Below are 17754 nucleotides of genomic sequence, written 5' to 3'. Positions count from 1 at the left end.
TCAAAAAATGTGGTAATTGAATATTGTGCATCTATATTCTACATTTAGAATTTGTATTTGTTGAAAATGCCTGAAGTAAAATACAGTGATGCAAAATGAAACATCATTGACTGAAGCTTGATGTGCTTTAATTGTTAAAAACATTTGATTTCTTGCAAACACATCATCCTCAACAATTATTACCACCCCTGGTAATTATGAGTAAAAATGAGAAACTAGCTTCATTTCCTTTTCGGAAAAAATCATCAAGAAAAACATGCATGTACCACAGTTATGTGCACCCCTGGAAATTCAAGCTAATCAGAATGTCTACACCTTTCAAGCAGTAATCCATGACTACCCTTTCATTGAGGTATAAAAACAAGGTCAGGAAATGGCTTAAAAAATATCACTCACCTGATGCCCATATCTACAGTCAATACAATAATTACTCTGGAACTGTGACAAACTTGCTTGGATAGGGACCCATGGACAGAGAGTAGGATGGTAAGAGAGACTGAGAAATCCAGAAGGAAAACTGTTAGTTTTACTCATTAAACTCATCAGATGTGACCTCCATGCAAAAAGATTATTTTGAAGACAAGCCAAGAAAAAAACTTGTAAAATAATGTGTAATTAAATGAAATGAAAAATGTAAATGAAAAAATTGAGAATTTTGTAACAAACATTTGAGTTGTACATACATTAACTAAACTGAAAAGAACCCTGTTTCTATATGGGTTTGTAAGGTTGTGGGGCTATTTTTCCTCAAAGGCTTGTCACCAATAGAGTGCAATTATAAGCATCATGCAATACCTGGACATTTTAAATAGAAAACTTGGGTCCTGATTAGATCATCCAGCAATCATTGGTCCAAAGCATTTACAGATCAACATAAAACTTGAATGAATGCAAAATTAAGCTCAGTCCCCTGATCTGAACTTAGAAAAGTGGGGTGTGTTGTATGGCACAAGAGAAGAGGAATTTGGATGGTCTGGAGAGATTTTGTAAAGGTGAACCTCAAATCCCCTTCTTTGTATTCTTCAACTTTAAGACTAGCGAAGAGCAATGGCAAAGGGATTACAAAGAGGGGTACCAGTAGCCTAATTGTGACATATGTTTGCAAACATATATTTCTTATTTGTTAAAAACAATTATTTCTTGATGCTATGTTTTCCCGAATAAATTTGCTTCCCTTCAAAGTTGGATTGTTCCTCATTGTTTTCAGTTTGAGACTAGGATATAGCAATATATTTGTTTATACTTCTTTTTAACTCAACTTTAGGGGTGCCAATAAATATAGAAGGTTCTAGTATACTTTAGTTACAATGCACATAATGATTAGATGGTCATAGAGTTTAAATTGTTGTTCATCACTCTTGACTGAATATATTCATGAATCTCATCAATAGTTGTGGATGTAAAGTAGTCCTCTATAATTCATTTTCACAATGAGAAGCCTGTTTCTACCAATCAGTAGAGTCAGTACCATAAGTAGCCTAACAAAACTAATCTTATCTCACCTAAACAATACTAGATCTTCTTTTTTTATTATTATTTATTTATTGTGACCTTGTGCACAAAAACCGCATTGTGCTAGAACATTTTGACTCCTGAAAAGGGGGGAGGTTTTCTCAAGAAAACTTTTTTTTTTGCTAATGACCTAGTGATAAACAGTGTGGGCTACTTCCAACCACATGGCACGGACAGTCTTTTGTAATTCTGTGAGCCTTGCAAGCCTTTTATCCATGACATTTGGCTCAGATACTCGCTGCCATCCCGTGCCATAAACCCCCAGCAGAGGGCGCAAGAGGAAATCATGGAGCGCATGGAACGGATTTCCTTCAGGTTTATGCGGTTGCCTCAGACAGATATCGACTAGAATGTTATAGAGTCAAAATAGGGTCTTTAATATTGAGAGCTTGTAAAAAGATGTTCACATGTGTAATAAAGTTTTGCAGCTGTGCAAAATGAGTTCTGCATGTGCAAAGAAATTTCGTACCTGTAGAAATATTTTGTACATATGTGAAAAAATATGTACCTGTAGAAATATTATGTACTTATGTACTGTAGAAATGTTTTCAAAGTCAAAGTCAAAGTCAACGTTTTGTACATATGTGGGGGGAAATGCGGATCTGTAAAAATATTTTGTACACGTGTGGAAAAAATATGTACCTGCACAAATACTTTGTAGGCTACTTGTGTGAATCACCTATGCGATGCTACGCGATGCTTTTCTGCGCAACACTGAAAGTACTTATTAGCAGTTCCTATTAGACATTCTCTGTTATTAGACATTCTCTGGTACGAGCTTGTGAAACTGATTTGCAATGCTTACGGACTTTTGACTTTTTACTGCCTTTCTGAAGAGCTGATCAACACATTGCTATACTGCCAACCAATCAGCGTTCCCCACCGATCACCCAGATTTTGCCGCTAAACCACAGATCTAGTTATTAAAACTGGTGGTAACATCAAGGGCAGATAGGTCGTAACATTTGTAAATGAACACCCATAAGTATTTCTGGACTAAAATATTGCAAAGCGATTTGGTTACTTTATTTGTCATGCTTTTATCAGTTGTAACATAGTCAAAACGTTAAGAATATCATACCAGAACATGAAATAATAACTGTAGCTGCCATAAGTTAGCTATCCTAGCTGACGTTTATCATAGCATAGTGCTAGGGCTAATGTAACTCGTCAGTTTATACGTTGCTCAGCGAATAAATAGGCTTCATTCTTACATGTCTTAAGTTAAAGAATGGAAAGAAATAAGAAATAAAGAAAACGCTTGAACGGGTTTATCCATCTTGCCATAGACTTTGCCTAAGCGCTTGCTTGCTTGGTAGTCTACCTTCCTGTTCAGTCTGAAGAGATAACCATGTGGTTGAAATACTCCCCAAACACAAAGAAAACAAAACAAAATTTACCTATGTAAGAAAATGGGATGTTGTATTCCAAACAATAAACCAACAGTCCTGGAAGGGCATTACTACGGTTAAATCTCACTATAATCTCCTAGCTGTGGATGTCCCATACAACTCATATCATTTGATTTGTCTTTTTTGCCATCCACTAGGCTATTATTATAGGCTTGCAAAGGGTGATAAAATAAACGTGTTCTCATATCAAATAATAATAGCAGATAAACATAAATGTGTGTACAGTATTACTGTTTATAATCATGAATGACACCAGAACTCCATGAACCATGCAGAACTCCTTTTGCAAACCTTTATTACACATGTGAACATCTTTTCACAAAGCTCTTAATATTAAAGACCCTATTTTGACTCCATAGTATGTCTTTGGGATTATTTTAATCCCGAAACGTTAAATTACTTGACTTGAAGTTATCTTAATACATTCAGATTTGTCTATCTTTTGGCCCAATGACTAGGCCTATACTTTGTCATTTTGTCCAGATTTGGCAATTCCTCGAGTGAGGCTACACTGGATAAATTCGATAGTTCAAGTGTAGCAATTTCTCAAATTCACTCGCAATAACAATGGTATATACTAGGCCAGTGGTTTTCAAAGTGGGGGCCGGGGCCCCCTGGGGGGCCGCGAGGGGGTGCCAGGGGGGCCTCAGCAAGTTGGAAGGAAAAATAAAAGGAACAAATAAATACATTTGAAATTGTTTAAAGTAAAACCCTATTACTATGAGGGTTGTTATACAATGCCATTATAATAATGTCTCGCATATCTGAACATTATATTTTCCATGATAATGACTGAGAATAATAGTAGAGTGATAGCTCTCATATAGCAGAAAGCCCCAAATACAGTTTTTTCACTCTTTACGCTCCATTGCAAAGTGCTTGTGGCCAAAATAATTATTAGGATTAGCTTAATGTGTTTTTGCCGTAGTGTTGTCGATGGGTTTAATAACACATCAAGGGGGTCCTTGGCCAGAACCTATGGTATTTGGGGGGCCTTGTCGTGGAAAAGTTTGGGAACCCCTGTACTAGGCTATACCAATTATGTGCCTCACAGCCCACATAATTGTGACCCACAAACACCATTACATTTGAATTAGATTTGTCAACAAGTTCCTGAATTCCACGACTCTATGGCAGTTACAAAACATACAACAGCATAGACTAGGCTAGAATTTAAGGGGTGAACCATGACATTACAAGCCTGGCAGTTCTGACAGAGAGCTTTCTCAAAATTTTCAAATGTCTTTCAATTTGTCTAGGCTAGGTCCCTCAACAGGTTATATAACCTAGAAAAGTAGGTTATTATACAACATTTTCTTTTAACTAGTAGCCTAAGGATTGGCTTAACATTTTCATACAACCTTGTGGCAGGTTTTTCAAGCCAAAGTTTACTTACTATTTCAGTTGCCTAAAATAGAGGAATTAGACATGAATTTCATTTGTAAGAAGACATTTTGATAAAAGCAACATCTAACCAACAATGGCATACGATTCTAAAGATCTTGTATTGGTTCCGTTTAAATGTATATAGGCAGCTTATAAATCAAGTAGGCTAGAATATTGTGGTAAGCACATGTGGTGTCTTTATTTCTGCAAAGTGCAACCAGTCAAAGGCTGTCTGTAATATCAAACAAACACAGCAAGTATAGCTTTCATGATTTTATTCTTTGACAATTCGTTTGGCCAAATATAGGCCTATGTCTGTAGGCTACATTCAACATGTTTGGAATGAAAAATATTATTTAACTGTATTTTGCTACTGGAAAACAGGTGATGAGAAACAGAACTATTGGGTTACTATGAGATTCAACCAGACTGGAATGAGGAGATTTGAAAAGAAATGAATGAAAATGGCATTGTGCGAATGGCCCAAGGCTTTGTTATGCCTTTTCATTCGTATTTCCATTCAGCATTCCCCCTTCTTCTCCAACAAATTGTTGTCTTGGGTCCATTTGCATTGAAGCTTTGCATTCACACCGTTAAGTGCTAGACATACACCCTGTAGTGTAGAATATTCAGCCTGCTACCCCCTCCCTGAGACTGGAAGAACAAGGTAAAACAGTGTTGTCATCAACTGGGTGTCACCTGAATATCTGAATGAAGCACTATCTCATCAAGTGTGATTAAATTAAGGTAGTTAAGTGTGTGTGTGTGGGGGGGGGGGGGGAGGGGGGGTCCTGATTAGGTTTCTGTAGATGTGTAGACATCTACAAAATGTTATCTGCTGTGTTATCTTTATCAACAGGCAGTGCCATTCTATTGCATGCTAAGTTGGTGCATACCTAAAATATTTTTTACAAATGGTTTACAGGATCTGTGAGTCAGTGTTATGTTTGTGTCCCTTACATATTAATAGTAGGAAAGCTACTCACTCCTTACACTGTTAATAATACAACTGTGAATTCAACCGAAGAACAGATAGTGGTTTGTCAGTAATCACTATGTGGGTGAATTCTGCTGGAGCAACCAGTTTGACTCCACTTTCTGTCCTGAATGGAGAGTGTGCCAAATGTTTAGCTAGCTAGTAATTCTGCAGTGTCCATTTGTCTATGGAGGGAGAGGTAGACCAGCAGCATGACTCAACAAAGTGACTGGCTGCCAGGGTGTGACTGTCAAGTGCTGCTCCTACCCCTCCCCCCAACACGTCTGAAATAGCTGCCCAACCGTCACTGGGAAAGATTATGAACATTAAAGACCGTGTTAGCATTAACAGCACTGCCCGAATCTAGAGTTTTAATATGGAAGATCCTGTCAGCGTTAGCATAGACACGTTCAGTCTGAGGTCTGTTAGGATACTGCAGCTGTGGTGAGAGGGAGTGTGAAAGCAGATGAGTCATGAGTCTCTCATCACAGAAATGCTTCTGAACAAAGGTTGTATCAGACCTGTTGGTAACTATGGGACAAAGACTGGCAAAGGATAAATGCATGTAAAAGACTGTATGTGTTTCTAGGGGGTGGGGGTTTCTTCCAGGGGGGCTATGCTAACAGGCCCTCTTTATTTTCTTCAGTTTGAGAGAAGATGTGAGAGGCACAGAGTGTGTCTATGAATGTGTGTTGATGTACCTGGAGACTGACCCCTCAGGACAGAAAGGTTTCTGGGTATAGGAGCCAGTGCTCTGCTCAGATGATCCCCTTACAGTAAAGCTTCCTCATCCCTCAGCCCTGCACTTCCTCTCCCTGTCCCTGCATCCTGTAGCCTTCCACAACAAGATGGTTTGAGAAGCTTAATCACAGGGAGGTGTGCTGAAGACTCCAGGGCCATCTGAATAAACAGAGATCAATTAATTAATATATTCTTGTAAAGCTATACAAGAGCTGGCAACTACTGTAAAATCATCATTACATCTAGTGAAGTAAAGTAGTTTCACAGTAAAATAAAGTAAATGTAAAAACGTACCTGACTGACTTGTCATTGTCAGTGTACAATCTACATCAGTAGTTGTTCATTACACTTACTGCCCTAATATAAAAATAAAATAGCCTGCACAGGCCTACACTATGACAACCCACTAAAAAACACTTAATTCATGGCAACTTAAGGTAGTGTTTGAACATGGAACTAAAACACTCAAAAGATATATCATGGATCATGATTTTTTATCATTACTCAGTCAGTGATCATTTAGAATGTTCACCCTTAGATAGGTACTTTATTGACCCTGTAGAGAACCTGTTTTTCAGTGAATAAAACATGTCAGGTCTTTGTTCGCGTGGCAATACAAGTAAAACTTTTAAGACACTTTGACCATTCAACATTCACCAATCATATCCCCAGTATTAGTATTGCACGTATCCCAAACAATGTCGGCTAAAAAAACATAAGTAAGTGAACAAGTAAATGGGTCTACTGTAGCTCAGCTCAATAGAGTTATTACTCAAAATCTTCTGAATGCTTCAGGGGACCTTTGGTGGCCGGTGGGCCATCACATTACAGCCAGTGATGCGATCAATTGTCCATGTCCATGAGTCCAACATGGAAAACAATAGCAATAGATTCAGAGTAACCTTGTTCTCAGCCAGCTAACCAGCTGTTTAAAGAGGAATTCTTGTCTGAGAACAACTTTCTCGTACAGCAGGACAGGGAAAACACAAGGCAGAGAAAAAGACAAACCCTCATAGTGGGCATTTCTTCATAACACTTTTTAAACTCCTGTACACCAGATCTGACAGCACAATTAAGACTGTTTACAACTGTGTGCTGTGTCTTGTTGTCCCTATGCACAACTCTCTCTCTCTCTCTGCCCTAGCTTCTTTCTTTCTGCCTCACTCTGTTCATGCACCCCTCTCCCTCTCCCCCTCTGTCCCACTGCTCTCTTGAGTGAGGGCAGCAGCTGTGTGGTGAGCCAAGTTGAGGGTCAGGTACTGAACTGTGGAGGACAGACAGCTAACAGCAGCCGCACTGAGGGCTCCAAATAGGAAAGGCTGCACAGAGGATTAGAGGCCTAATGTTTGATAGCATATGGGTTGATGCCTGACTAAAGACGGTTGTGGCTAGATGGGATACACCTAACAATGGATGTCACGTAACAGATAGTGAAATCTCCAGTGAAATCTCCATAGAAATAAACAGTATCAGGACAGGAAGTAACCTAACCCTAATCCTAACCCTAACCCTTAGCTGTATCCCTTCTAGACACCACCACTAAAGACCTCATGCCTCAGGTGCAATGCAAGGCCTGGAGCCCAATGGAACAGTAATGTAGTTATCAAACCTAAAATATAGACCACATCAAATTGTTTTATAGTTACAATAGTTGTGTAATTTTAATATATTTATGTGTTTGCATGGGTTGTGGAAATGTATTATTCTTAACAGCTGGATTGATCAACATTATACTAGAATGTGGGCCAATAAACGCTATCACTCTACCATACCTGTGTTTTTGTTTGGGGGAAAAAAAAGAGAAAAACGTTGGGGGTGTTGGAAAGGCTACTCATTTCTCATTCCAATGGGGGTCTGTTGAATGTGAATGGGTGAAAAGATGTTTTTCAATGGCACCTGGAAGAAATACCCAACACCTCCTCATGTTTTACAATCTCTTGCTCAATGCCTCCTAAATCTGACTGCATAGGCTGATATAGATGCTAATGTCACCAAGGCATGTTAACATTTACAAACCAAGGATGTAGTCCATCTTTCCCATAGTCTGTAGACAAGTCTGTAGCCAGTTTAACAAGCATTAAAAATAGTGTTAGCCAAATGTAGCATGAAAAACTGGATTGGCATACTGTTGATGTTTGGACTGCATTGCAGTCTTTATTGAGCACTTTGCGTTAAGCTTTAAACTGGTCTACATGGACATGGCAGCTTAATGTAATCGTAGCCTACGCATTGTTATGGGAAATTAACACAAAACGGATAGCCCCAAAACGTGACACTGCCGACAAATGTAATCAAAATTGAAAATATTAATGGCGCAAACGGATGAAGTGATATAGCATACATCTCCATACGCCATAGAGACAGATGTAACTTAGACAATGGCTATGCCTGGCTGTCTTTCACGTGGTAAAATATAATATTGATAAGCTTAATTTCGTATGTCGCCTACTTTCATCATTAACTTACTCCAATCAACATTATGTGTTCTGCCACTTCAGAAACAAAACGATGACGTATGAACGACAAGGCGGGGATTTTTGCCCGAATGTACGTGATTTGCGGGTCGCTGCGGGAGGGGGAGAGGAAGCGGGGGGTTGCAGCTCATTCTGGCCTCTCCTCCCTGGTATAAAAACTCCAACACCAACATTTTTCTTCCTCTTTCTGTTACCTGGCTAAGGGGAGCAGCTGCTGTGGAGTTATCATATAACACCGGTAAGCTAACCTTATATTATTTAGGCCTAGCATAGTTGGCCGTGTTGTGTTTGAGAAAGGGCTTGATTTAATGATTTATTCTGTTTAAATGAATGTTTCTTGTATATTTATAACGCTGTGAGATTTTCACGTCGCTATTTAGACAACGTTGTCAACGTTAACTTAAGCTTTTCATACCCATTTCTTGTTGGTATTGCTACTCTTTCATAACGTTAGTATTCATTTTTACAATGATGTATGTAAAATATACTACTAATATACTTAAATAACTTTTAATCTTTTTTTCTGTGATGGGAAAGAACAAAGACTAGCATGTGAATTCTTCTGAAATCAGGCGGAGGTTATTTTTCATTCTTGAATCCTAGCCAGTATAGCAGTTTTAACAACTGTTAATACGCCAGATGTCCATCTTTGAATGGATGCCTTTTAGATGTTTCGAATTTTATTGTAACTTTATCCGACGTGGCCTTCACATAACACGTGTCTTTTCCCTGGCTCTTAGCCGACGAGGCCTCTGCCGCTACTAGCTAATCAAACTAGCCTATGGTTAGCTGACTTGTTGGTTAGCGTGGTCAATTAAAATTCTTGCCCCTCCGGATTCACATCCATAATGTAAAACCTTGTATTTTTCATAATTCGGTAGTGATTATCCTATAATGGTAAATATCCTAGTCATTGTATTAATGTTACGGTTTCTTTTGTAGAAACTTAAGCAATCATGGGCAAGGAAAAGATCCACATTAACATCGTGGTCATCGGCCACGTCGACTCTGGAAAGTCTACCACCACCGGCCATCTCATCTACAAATGCGGTGGCATCGACAAGAGAACCATTGAGAAGTTCGAGAAGGAAGCCGCTGAGGTAAGGGCTTTTCTTTAGTTCGGTGTTTCAGTTGGAATATCTGGTGTTGGTCGGCTCAAAGATGGCGGCTCAGCACGCGCTCTCCGCACAAGCCGGCTGGGTGTGGGCACTGGGCGGGGCTTTCGCAGCCGCGTTGGTGACGCAGCGCTTTGTGTAATGGCCGCTCAGCGGCCTGCTGGTCATGCTCTGTGGAAAGCATAAAGGCTAACTGGGCTAGTGACTTATAGAACATGTATAGAAGTTTAGTATGGTAAACTACCATTTTTAAGTTTAGAGAAGTCCTGACTTGTTTTCAAGGCTAAAACAGTCTATTTGATTAGAACCCCTGGAGGGAGAGTCCCATAGATACTTGCTGTTGATCTCTTAATGGAGTATAGTTGGGAGTTAGAATGCATTTTCCCAGAATCCCTTCATTTTTGTTCAAATGTATCCTTCTCCTTTGTAGATGGGAAAAGGCTCCTTCAAGTATGCTTGGGTGCTGGACAAACTGAAGGCTGAGCGTGAGCGTGGTATCACCATTGACATTGCTCTCTGGAAGTTCGAGACCACCAAGTACTACGTCACAATTATTGATGCCCCTGGACACAGAGATTTCATCAAGAACATGATCACTGGCACATCCCAGGTAAGACTGTCTGGATTATCTTCCTCCATCTCTAGATTTCTCTTATAGCCAATGTTTGCAGAAATGTATGTGCAGTGCTTGTACTAATGTGTCCTTTTCTACAGGCTGACTGTGCTGTGTTGATTGTTGCTGCTGGCGTGGGTGAGTTTGAGGCCGGTATCTCCAAGAACGGACAGACCCGTGAGCACGCCCTCCTGGCTTTCACCCTGGGAGTGAAGCAGCTCATTGTGGGAGTCAACAAGATGGACTCCACTGAACCCAACTACAGCCAGAAGCGTTATGAAGAAATCACCAAGGAAGTCAGCGCTTACATCAAGAAGATCGGTTACAACCCTGCCACCGTTGCCTTTGTGCCCATCTCTGGTTGGCATGGAGACAACATGCTGGAGGCCAGCAGCAAGGTAAGCAAAGGAGTTTTCAATTGTACCGTTTCAGTTTCTTGGTGCTAATGTTGGATTGATTCAGGGTCTCACCTTGTGCCTTTCATTGCCTTTGTAGATGCCCTGGTTCAAGGGGTGGAAGGTTGAGCGTAAGGAGGGCAATGCCAGTGGTACCACCCTGCTGGAGGCCCTGGACTCCATCCTGCCCCCTGCCCGCCCCACCGACAAGGCCCTGCGTCTGCCCCTGCAGGATGTCTACAAAATTGGAGGTAAGGGAAACTGACAATGTGATTATTGTTATGGTATGGTTGTATTGTGTGGTTTAGTTCCCTTGTTTTCTCTAGGAATAGCTTAGCTAACTTGTGATTTTGACTTGCTCTCCAGGTATTGGAACTGTACCTGTGGGTCGTGTGGAGACTGGTATCCTGAAGCCTGGCATGGTTGTGACCTTCGCTCCCTCCAACATCACCACTGAGGTCAAGTCTGTTGAGATGCACCACGAGTCTATGCCAGAGGCTCTGCCCGGTGACAACGTTGGCTTCAACATCAAGAACGTGTCCGTCAAGGATATCCGTCGTGGTAACGTGGCTGGCGACAGCAAGAACGACCCCCCAATGGAGGCCGGATCTTTCCACGCTCAGGTGAGGCCCATTAATGTTAACGGTGTTGATGCGTTACCTACTTTTATGTACTTGGAAGTTATGCTAGTATTGCTGAATGGCCTATAGGAAAAAGGGAAAGAAAATGGCCAAATGCATTACTAGCAAAGTCAGTCTGTTCCTTTACTTATGTTACATTCTTTGTCCACAGGTCATCATCCTGAACCACCCTGGCCAGATCAGCGCTGGATATGCCCCTGTGCTGGATTGCCACACTGCTCACATTGCCTGCAAGTTCGCTGAGCTGAAGGAAAAGATTGACCGTCGTTCTGGCAAGAAGCTTGAGGACAACCCCAAGAACCTGAAGTCTGGTGATGCTGCCATTGTTGAGCTGATCCCTGGCAAGCCCATGTGTGTGGAGAGCTTCTCTGAATATCCTCCCCTTGGTAAGCTCAATCTCCTATATTCATCCACATGTTCGTCATTTACCAACAATGACTAAATGTTTCTTAGCTGATTAGATGGGGAAAGCGGGACAATTCAGTGATCTAATGTTTTTCCTCCTCACACAGGTCGTTTCGCTGTCCGTGACATGAGGCAGACCGTTGCTGTCGGCGTCATCAAGAGCGTCGAGAAGAAGGTTGGAGGCCAGGGCAAGGTCACCAAGTCTGCACAGAAGGCCGCCAAGTCCAAGTGAACCCCCGTCAGCCGAGCCGCCTCTCAGGCAGTGGGCACTCTACACCCGGGAGTTTCCCTTAACCTGGGCACTCTACTTAAGGACTGGCTAATGCTGATTAAAACTCACCGTAAATATTTTCGCAGGAAAGGAAACCAACTTGGAGTTAATGTACACATGGCTTTGTTAAATTGACTGTGCCTCTATCAGTTTATTTGAGTTGAAATGGTTTAGAACTGCAACTGTTTGCCACAGTTAAATTGGAAGGAAAGCTGCTCGACTAATAAAGATCTAAAAAAATTGAAACGGTTTTTGTATCTTGCTGTTATTCCGAGATGGGACTGACTGATGAGGCTGCTCTGTCAAGTGTAACAGTTGGCAAAGTAACTTTATTCTCCAGAGGTTGCAGCTGTCAACCACGTGTCTATTTAGCCCATTGCAGAGACTTTGCTAGAGGTGCCCACTTACAAGTGCCCACCCAATCGTTTTGGTGGTTTGCAGATATGTAGCCAATGGTAACCTGCTAATGACTACTAGAAGTTTGGTTGCACAAATCTCTACCTCCCACCGCATCCATTACCAGTATATAAAGCCTAGACTGAGAGAAATCGTTCCTTTTTCTCCGGCTTTTCTAGGGTTATCAGGGAGCTGCTCAAAGCAGGGTGGTAAGTTTGCCACTATTCTGACTCTTAGGTGAGTTGTTTCTGAAATGGACCCCCCCCTTTTCTATTTCTCGTCAGAAATAAGAAACGTGGAGCACCTTTTTACTTGGATTATACTTATTTGTGAAGGAGAATGTCCTTGGTATTTCTGGAAGGAAATATATTTCTTAATTGAGGATGGGGATGTAGACCCATGTGTTAACATAAAAAGTAATGAATAAGAAAGTTATTTGCATTAGTTTATAGGAAGTTTCAATGTGCCCTGTCGTCCCCCTCAATTGAAAGTGTGGAGTTGGCCGCAAACTCATTGGCAGATTTGAAAGAACATGGCGGCGCTGCACCGCAGCTCAACATGGAGGATGACTGAGTTGCGGTGCATAGAACGGCACCTCTATTTTGCTTTAGATGGGGGAACGTCATATGAAACATATTTATTGTGAATTACAGTAGAACTCAACATACAAGGGCATTATATTGGGCTTAGTTTTATCTATAGTTATACGAAAATGTCTTCACAGTAAGCTACCATCATGGGGAAGGAAAAGATACATATCAACATCGTTGTCATCGGTCATGTCGACTCTGGCAAGTCAACTACCACCGGCCACCTCATTTACAAGTGTGGCGGCATTGACAAGAGAACCATCGAGAAATTCGAGAAAGAAGCTGCTGAGGTAGGTTTTCCAGTTGCTGACCAGGTGGTTTGCGCCCTTATGTTATCTGTGTGCTATGTACAGTGAATGACTTGCATATGTCGGTATTTTAAGAGCCGGAGGGACGCGTGTTAGCACTACACGCGTAAAGAGCGCCATCTAGAGTCTAAAGTTTAACACTTCTTCCTCCTTAATTAACAAATTCCTAAGAAATAATAATATTACATCAATAAAAGGCTATTTTTAGATTAACTTTTATTTAATGACATTATTTATCATTTAAAACAAAGTGAAAGCCCTACAGACAAAATTACATTTTGTTTTCACTAAAACAAATTGACCAAGATATGATATGATTAGTAGGCCTAGGATTAGTTCATAAAGACTTGTCATTTATGGATTAAGCTTTTGAAAATGTTAAAGCCCATCATTTTGTTTTTAAACTTTTGACTTTGACTACCTTGGTCAAAGATTAAAGGTGTTAGGCTATATAACAAACCAACACATTTGAAACACTATTTTGTTGATCTGCCTTTACTACACTCATCATAAATGATTTCCCCACAATTTATGCAAGCATTAGACTTACTAGAAATGTAACATTTTTGACTTCTGAGATCCATCTGTCTCTCTGCTTTTTGTATTTTCTAAGGAAATTCATGTATCAGAGCTAAATTTCCATGTGGGTTTAATCATTTAGATGGGCAAAGGCTCCTTCAAATATGCTTGGGTGCTGGACAAACTGAAGGCTGAGCGTGAGCGTGGTATCACCATTGACATCTCTCTCTGGAAGTTTGAGACCAGCAAGTACTACGTCACAATTATTGATGCCCCTGGACACAGAGACTTCATCAAGAACATGATCACTGGCACATCCCAGGTATAGCCTATTGTTCAGGAATCCTGGAATAATTTCAAATGTATAAACAGTTTAATATTTAACAGTTACCCTAAAGTGCTTCACAACATATTTGTATTAGCTGATTGAACCATCACCTGTACATTCACATGTAACATTGGGTATATGGCTAATGCTAATTTCCAGGCTGACTGTGCTGTGCTGATTGTTGCTGCCGGTGTGGGTGAGTTCGAGGCCGGTATCTCCAAGAACGGTCAGACCCGTGAGCACGCTCTTCTTGCATACACCCTGGGTGTGAAGCAGCTCATCGTTGGAATCAACAAAATGGACTCCACCGAGCCCCCCTACAGCCAGAAGCGTTACGAGGAGATCACCAAGGAAGTCAGCACTTACATCAAGAAGATCGGTTACAACCCTGCCACCGTTGCCTTTGTGCCCATCTCCGGTTGGAACGGAGACAACATGCTGGAGGCCAGCAGCAACGTGAGTGTGCACTGACTGCATGTCATCTACCAAAACACACCTGACTGCATACCTCACCTTGACAGAGTATATTAGCATGTGTTGTATTTAGGGTTGTTTGATTATGTAAAAATCTTGATCGCAATTACTTTTGGTCAATGAAATCACAATTATTTCCATACTCATTGATTTTAGAATCTATGGAACTTAACAGAAAAGACATGTCTTATAAAAGTGGATTTCTTTGAATGTATAATAATTTCCCTAAAAATGTATGAGTAAAATAAAGAATATATTCATGCTATTTGATGAATTGTACAGGCCTAGTTGCATTCAGTTATCCCCCACATTTATCACTCTCCGTTCCCTTGCTCTGGCCTACAGATGACCTGGTTTAAAGGCTGGAAAATCGAGCGTAAGGAGGGAGGTGCCTCTGGTGTCACCCTGCTGGAGGCCCTGGACTCCATCCTGCCCCCATCCCGCCCCACTGACAAGCCCCTGCGACTCCCCCTGCAGGATGTCTACAAGATCGGAGGTACCCTCGTCTCACCCGACACAACAGAGCTGTATTTAGGCTCAGTTTCATGTCAGCCACCACACTTTTGTTCCCAGGATTAGAGCTTGGTCTGCTTTTATCTGTTAACTATTTTCATGCCAACTAGTCTCACGCTACTCTTATTATGAAATGATTATGAAATAGATTATGAAAACTTTAGGTTTAAGTAACTAATCCAGGAATGCCATCTATTACCTGAATTAGTTCAATCTGGGAATGATGCTTATTTAGCTGACCTTCTAGCCCAAGTTAACTAACTGTAGCTTTAATTTAGTTGTGCTAGGTTTCCAATAACTGTACTAAAAATGTATCTGTTCTTTAACCATACTAAGTTATAAGTCATACTAAGTTATAAGCCCAAGTTAACTAACTGTAGCTTTAATTTAGTTGTTCTAGGTTTCCAATAACTGTACTAAAATGTGTCTGTTCTTTAACCATGCTAAGTTATAAGCCATTCAGAGATATCTCACAGCATAATGAAAATCACCTCAGTGAGTGATGTTGAACTACATGTGTAGTAAATGTGTATTAATTTGCCCTTCAGGTATTGGAACCGTACCCGTGGGTCGTGTGGAGACTGGTACTCTGAAGCCTGGTATGATTGTGACCTTTGCCCCTGCTAACGTCACCACTGAGGTGAAGTCTGTTGAGATGCATCACGAATCTCTCACTGAGGCTCTGCCTGGTGACAATGTTGGCTTCAATGTCAAGAACATTTCAGTCAAAGATATTCGTCGTGGCAATGTTGCTGGAGACAGCAAGAACGACCCTCCTATGGAGACTGGTAACTTCACTGCTCAGGTGAGAACCACAGAGAAGGTGCATCATGTAAACGAGATTCTCTGTAACTTTCCAGTACATAAAAAGATGGAGAATGGAGAGTTACTGAGGGAAATTGCCTGGTTTAGAGCAGGGCTAGTGTCAAACAATTGCTAAATATTTACTTTTACTGTCTGGAACTGCCAAATTTACCCCACAAAGTTTCACAGTTAAGTCAAGTCAAGACAGTTAAGACAGTGAAGAACCAGCATTCTTATGTTATATGGGTCTATGGATTCTTCCCTGAAAAGGACCCTCTTTAAGTGGTTTAAGGGGTTTGTGAAATGGTCTGTGAATGCTAGGCTTTTAAAACAGTTTTGATCTGGAAGTGAAACTCTGTCCCTCTTTGTCCACAGGTTATCATCCTGAACCACCCTGGCCAGATCAGCGCTGGATATGCCCCTGTGCTGGATTGCCACACTGCTCACATTGCCTGCAAGTTCGCTGAGCTGAAGGAGAAGATTGACCGTCGTTCTGGCAAGAAGGTTGAGGACAACCCCAAGGCACTGAAGTCTGGTGATGCCGCCATCATCTTGATGGTCCCTGGAAAGGCCATGTGTGTGGAGAGCTTCTCCAAGTACCCACCCCTTGGTGAGTACCTGAGACCAATGGCAATGCCATTTAAACAACAAACACAGCAAATACATATGCACATTTTTCTCCCCAAGGTTTGTTTATTAATTTCAAAATGATACAACTATCATTTTGATAGCAGTAGAAAAATACAAGTATAATATGCACTTTCATTTTAGCCACTGAAATACAGCATTTATTATTTGTATTTGCGAAATGAATTTAAGATCTTGAAAATGCCATTTAACCATGTCATCCTCCTCCTGTCTTCCTCCTCCTCTTGTCTCTCCTTCATCTCTCCTCTTCCTCTGCCGGTTCGCTCTCTCTGTGCCACCAGGTCGTTTTGCCGTGCGTGACATGAGGCAGACCGTTGCTGTCGGTGTCATCAAGGCTGTGGAAAAGAAGGCACCTGGAGGAGGCAAGGTCACCAAGTCTGCTCAGAAGGCCGCCAAGGTCAAATGAACCCGTACGCCGGACCTGGGACAAGTGGCATCCGGGACACCCCATCCCGTACTTTTACAGAGCCTCAGCTCTCTGCTCAAGGACTGGCTAATGCTGATAAAAACCCATCGCAAAAGTTTTCGGAGGAAAGGAGCCAGAAAAGCTCTTTTTCTAAGTGCTTTAGTATGGAAAAAATAAACAAGGAATGATTTCTCACCAACTACTTTTGTCATCTTGTTCTTATGATTCTGTATTCTTATGATAGCTGTAGCTGATAGCTTTCAGCTTTGCGCACTGAAATGGAAATTAAATGTTCATTAATTTATTCCCTACATTATTCAATGTTTGTGAGGGAGTAATATACATGATTCTGAGTGACTCTTAGGCAGTCCGTTTATGGAATCAGAAAGCCATATCAACAGTCAGAATAAGTATATACAACTAGTGATGGTAACAGACAAAAAGCCCATCTCTTGGTCACATTTCAGTGCTGGCACTAAAACTAAGTGTATAATGGGAGCTGTCTCCCTTATCTTTATGGATAGAGCAGCACACACTCCTAATTCCAATATTGTCCAATGGAACCAAAAGACAGATGATCTACAACCGGAATGTTTGGGAACGAATACATGAATGTATCTTTTAGCCAGTAAAAGAACAAAGAAAGAAAAAATGAACACGCTTGTCACGATAATCAATATTACTGTATAACTTTGTGATACATAATATTAATAATTATGACAAGTCTTTTTTTTAAATTGTTTTTGTCAAGTTATCGGAATTAAAACAGAACATTATGAATCACATTTCATGGGAACTGTGCCCCACTCTCAAACAGGAGTGTCATG

General features: G+C 40.9%; 3 protein-coding genes across 3 annotated transcripts in view; all 3 read left to right on the top strand.

Moving 5' to 3' along the window:
- Positions 1-1181, top strand: part of LOC143140543 (sialin) — a 14875-nt gene extending 13694 nt beyond the window's left edge. Inside the window, exon 12 of the mRNA XM_076301516.1 lies at positions 1-1181. This exon is cut by the window's left edge and continues 855 nt beyond it. The gene's annotated coding sequence lies outside the window, so the exon portion shown is untranslated.
- A 7453-nt stretch (positions 1182-8634) lies between these two features.
- Positions 8635-12187, top strand: LOC143140541 (elongation factor 1-alpha). Its single transcript, XM_076301514.1, has 8 exons — positions 8635-8739; positions 9444-9601; positions 10047-10226; positions 10331-10627; positions 10725-10875; positions 10991-11247; positions 11417-11651; positions 11778-12187. The coding sequence occupies exons 2-8, from the start codon at positions 9458-9460 to the stop codon at positions 11900-11902; spliced, it is 1389 nt and encodes a 462-aa protein (XP_076157629.1). The 5' UTR covers positions 8635-8739; positions 9444-9457; the 3' UTR covers positions 11903-12187.
- A 292-nt stretch (positions 12188-12479) lies between these two features.
- On the top strand, positions 12480-17126 carry eef1a1l2 (eukaryotic translation elongation factor 1 alpha 1, like 2). The gene is made up of 8 exons (XM_076301515.1): positions 12480-12546; positions 13062-13217; positions 13897-14076; positions 14242-14538; positions 14902-15052; positions 15618-15874; positions 16249-16483; positions 16803-17126. Exons 2-8 carry the CDS (start codon positions 13074-13076, stop codon positions 16925-16927), a joined length of 1389 nt encoding a protein of 462 aa, XP_076157630.1. The 5' UTR covers positions 12480-12546; positions 13062-13073; the 3' UTR covers positions 16928-17126.
- The last annotated feature ends 628 nt before the right edge of the window (positions 17127-17754 follow it).

This window comes from Alosa pseudoharengus, unplaced genomic scaffold, assembly GCF_046254945.1.
Source record: "Alosa pseudoharengus isolate Yale_2024_CS ecotype anadromous, Long Island Sound unplaced genomic scaffold, YU_APseudo_1.1 YU_APseudo_1.1_scf_23, whole genome shotgun sequence".
Taxonomy (NCBI): domain Eukaryota; kingdom Metazoa; phylum Chordata; class Actinopteri; order Clupeiformes; family Clupeidae; genus Alosa; species Alosa pseudoharengus.
Note: the sequence above shows the minus strand (reverse complement) of the source record. Positions and strands in the feature narration are given on the sequence as shown.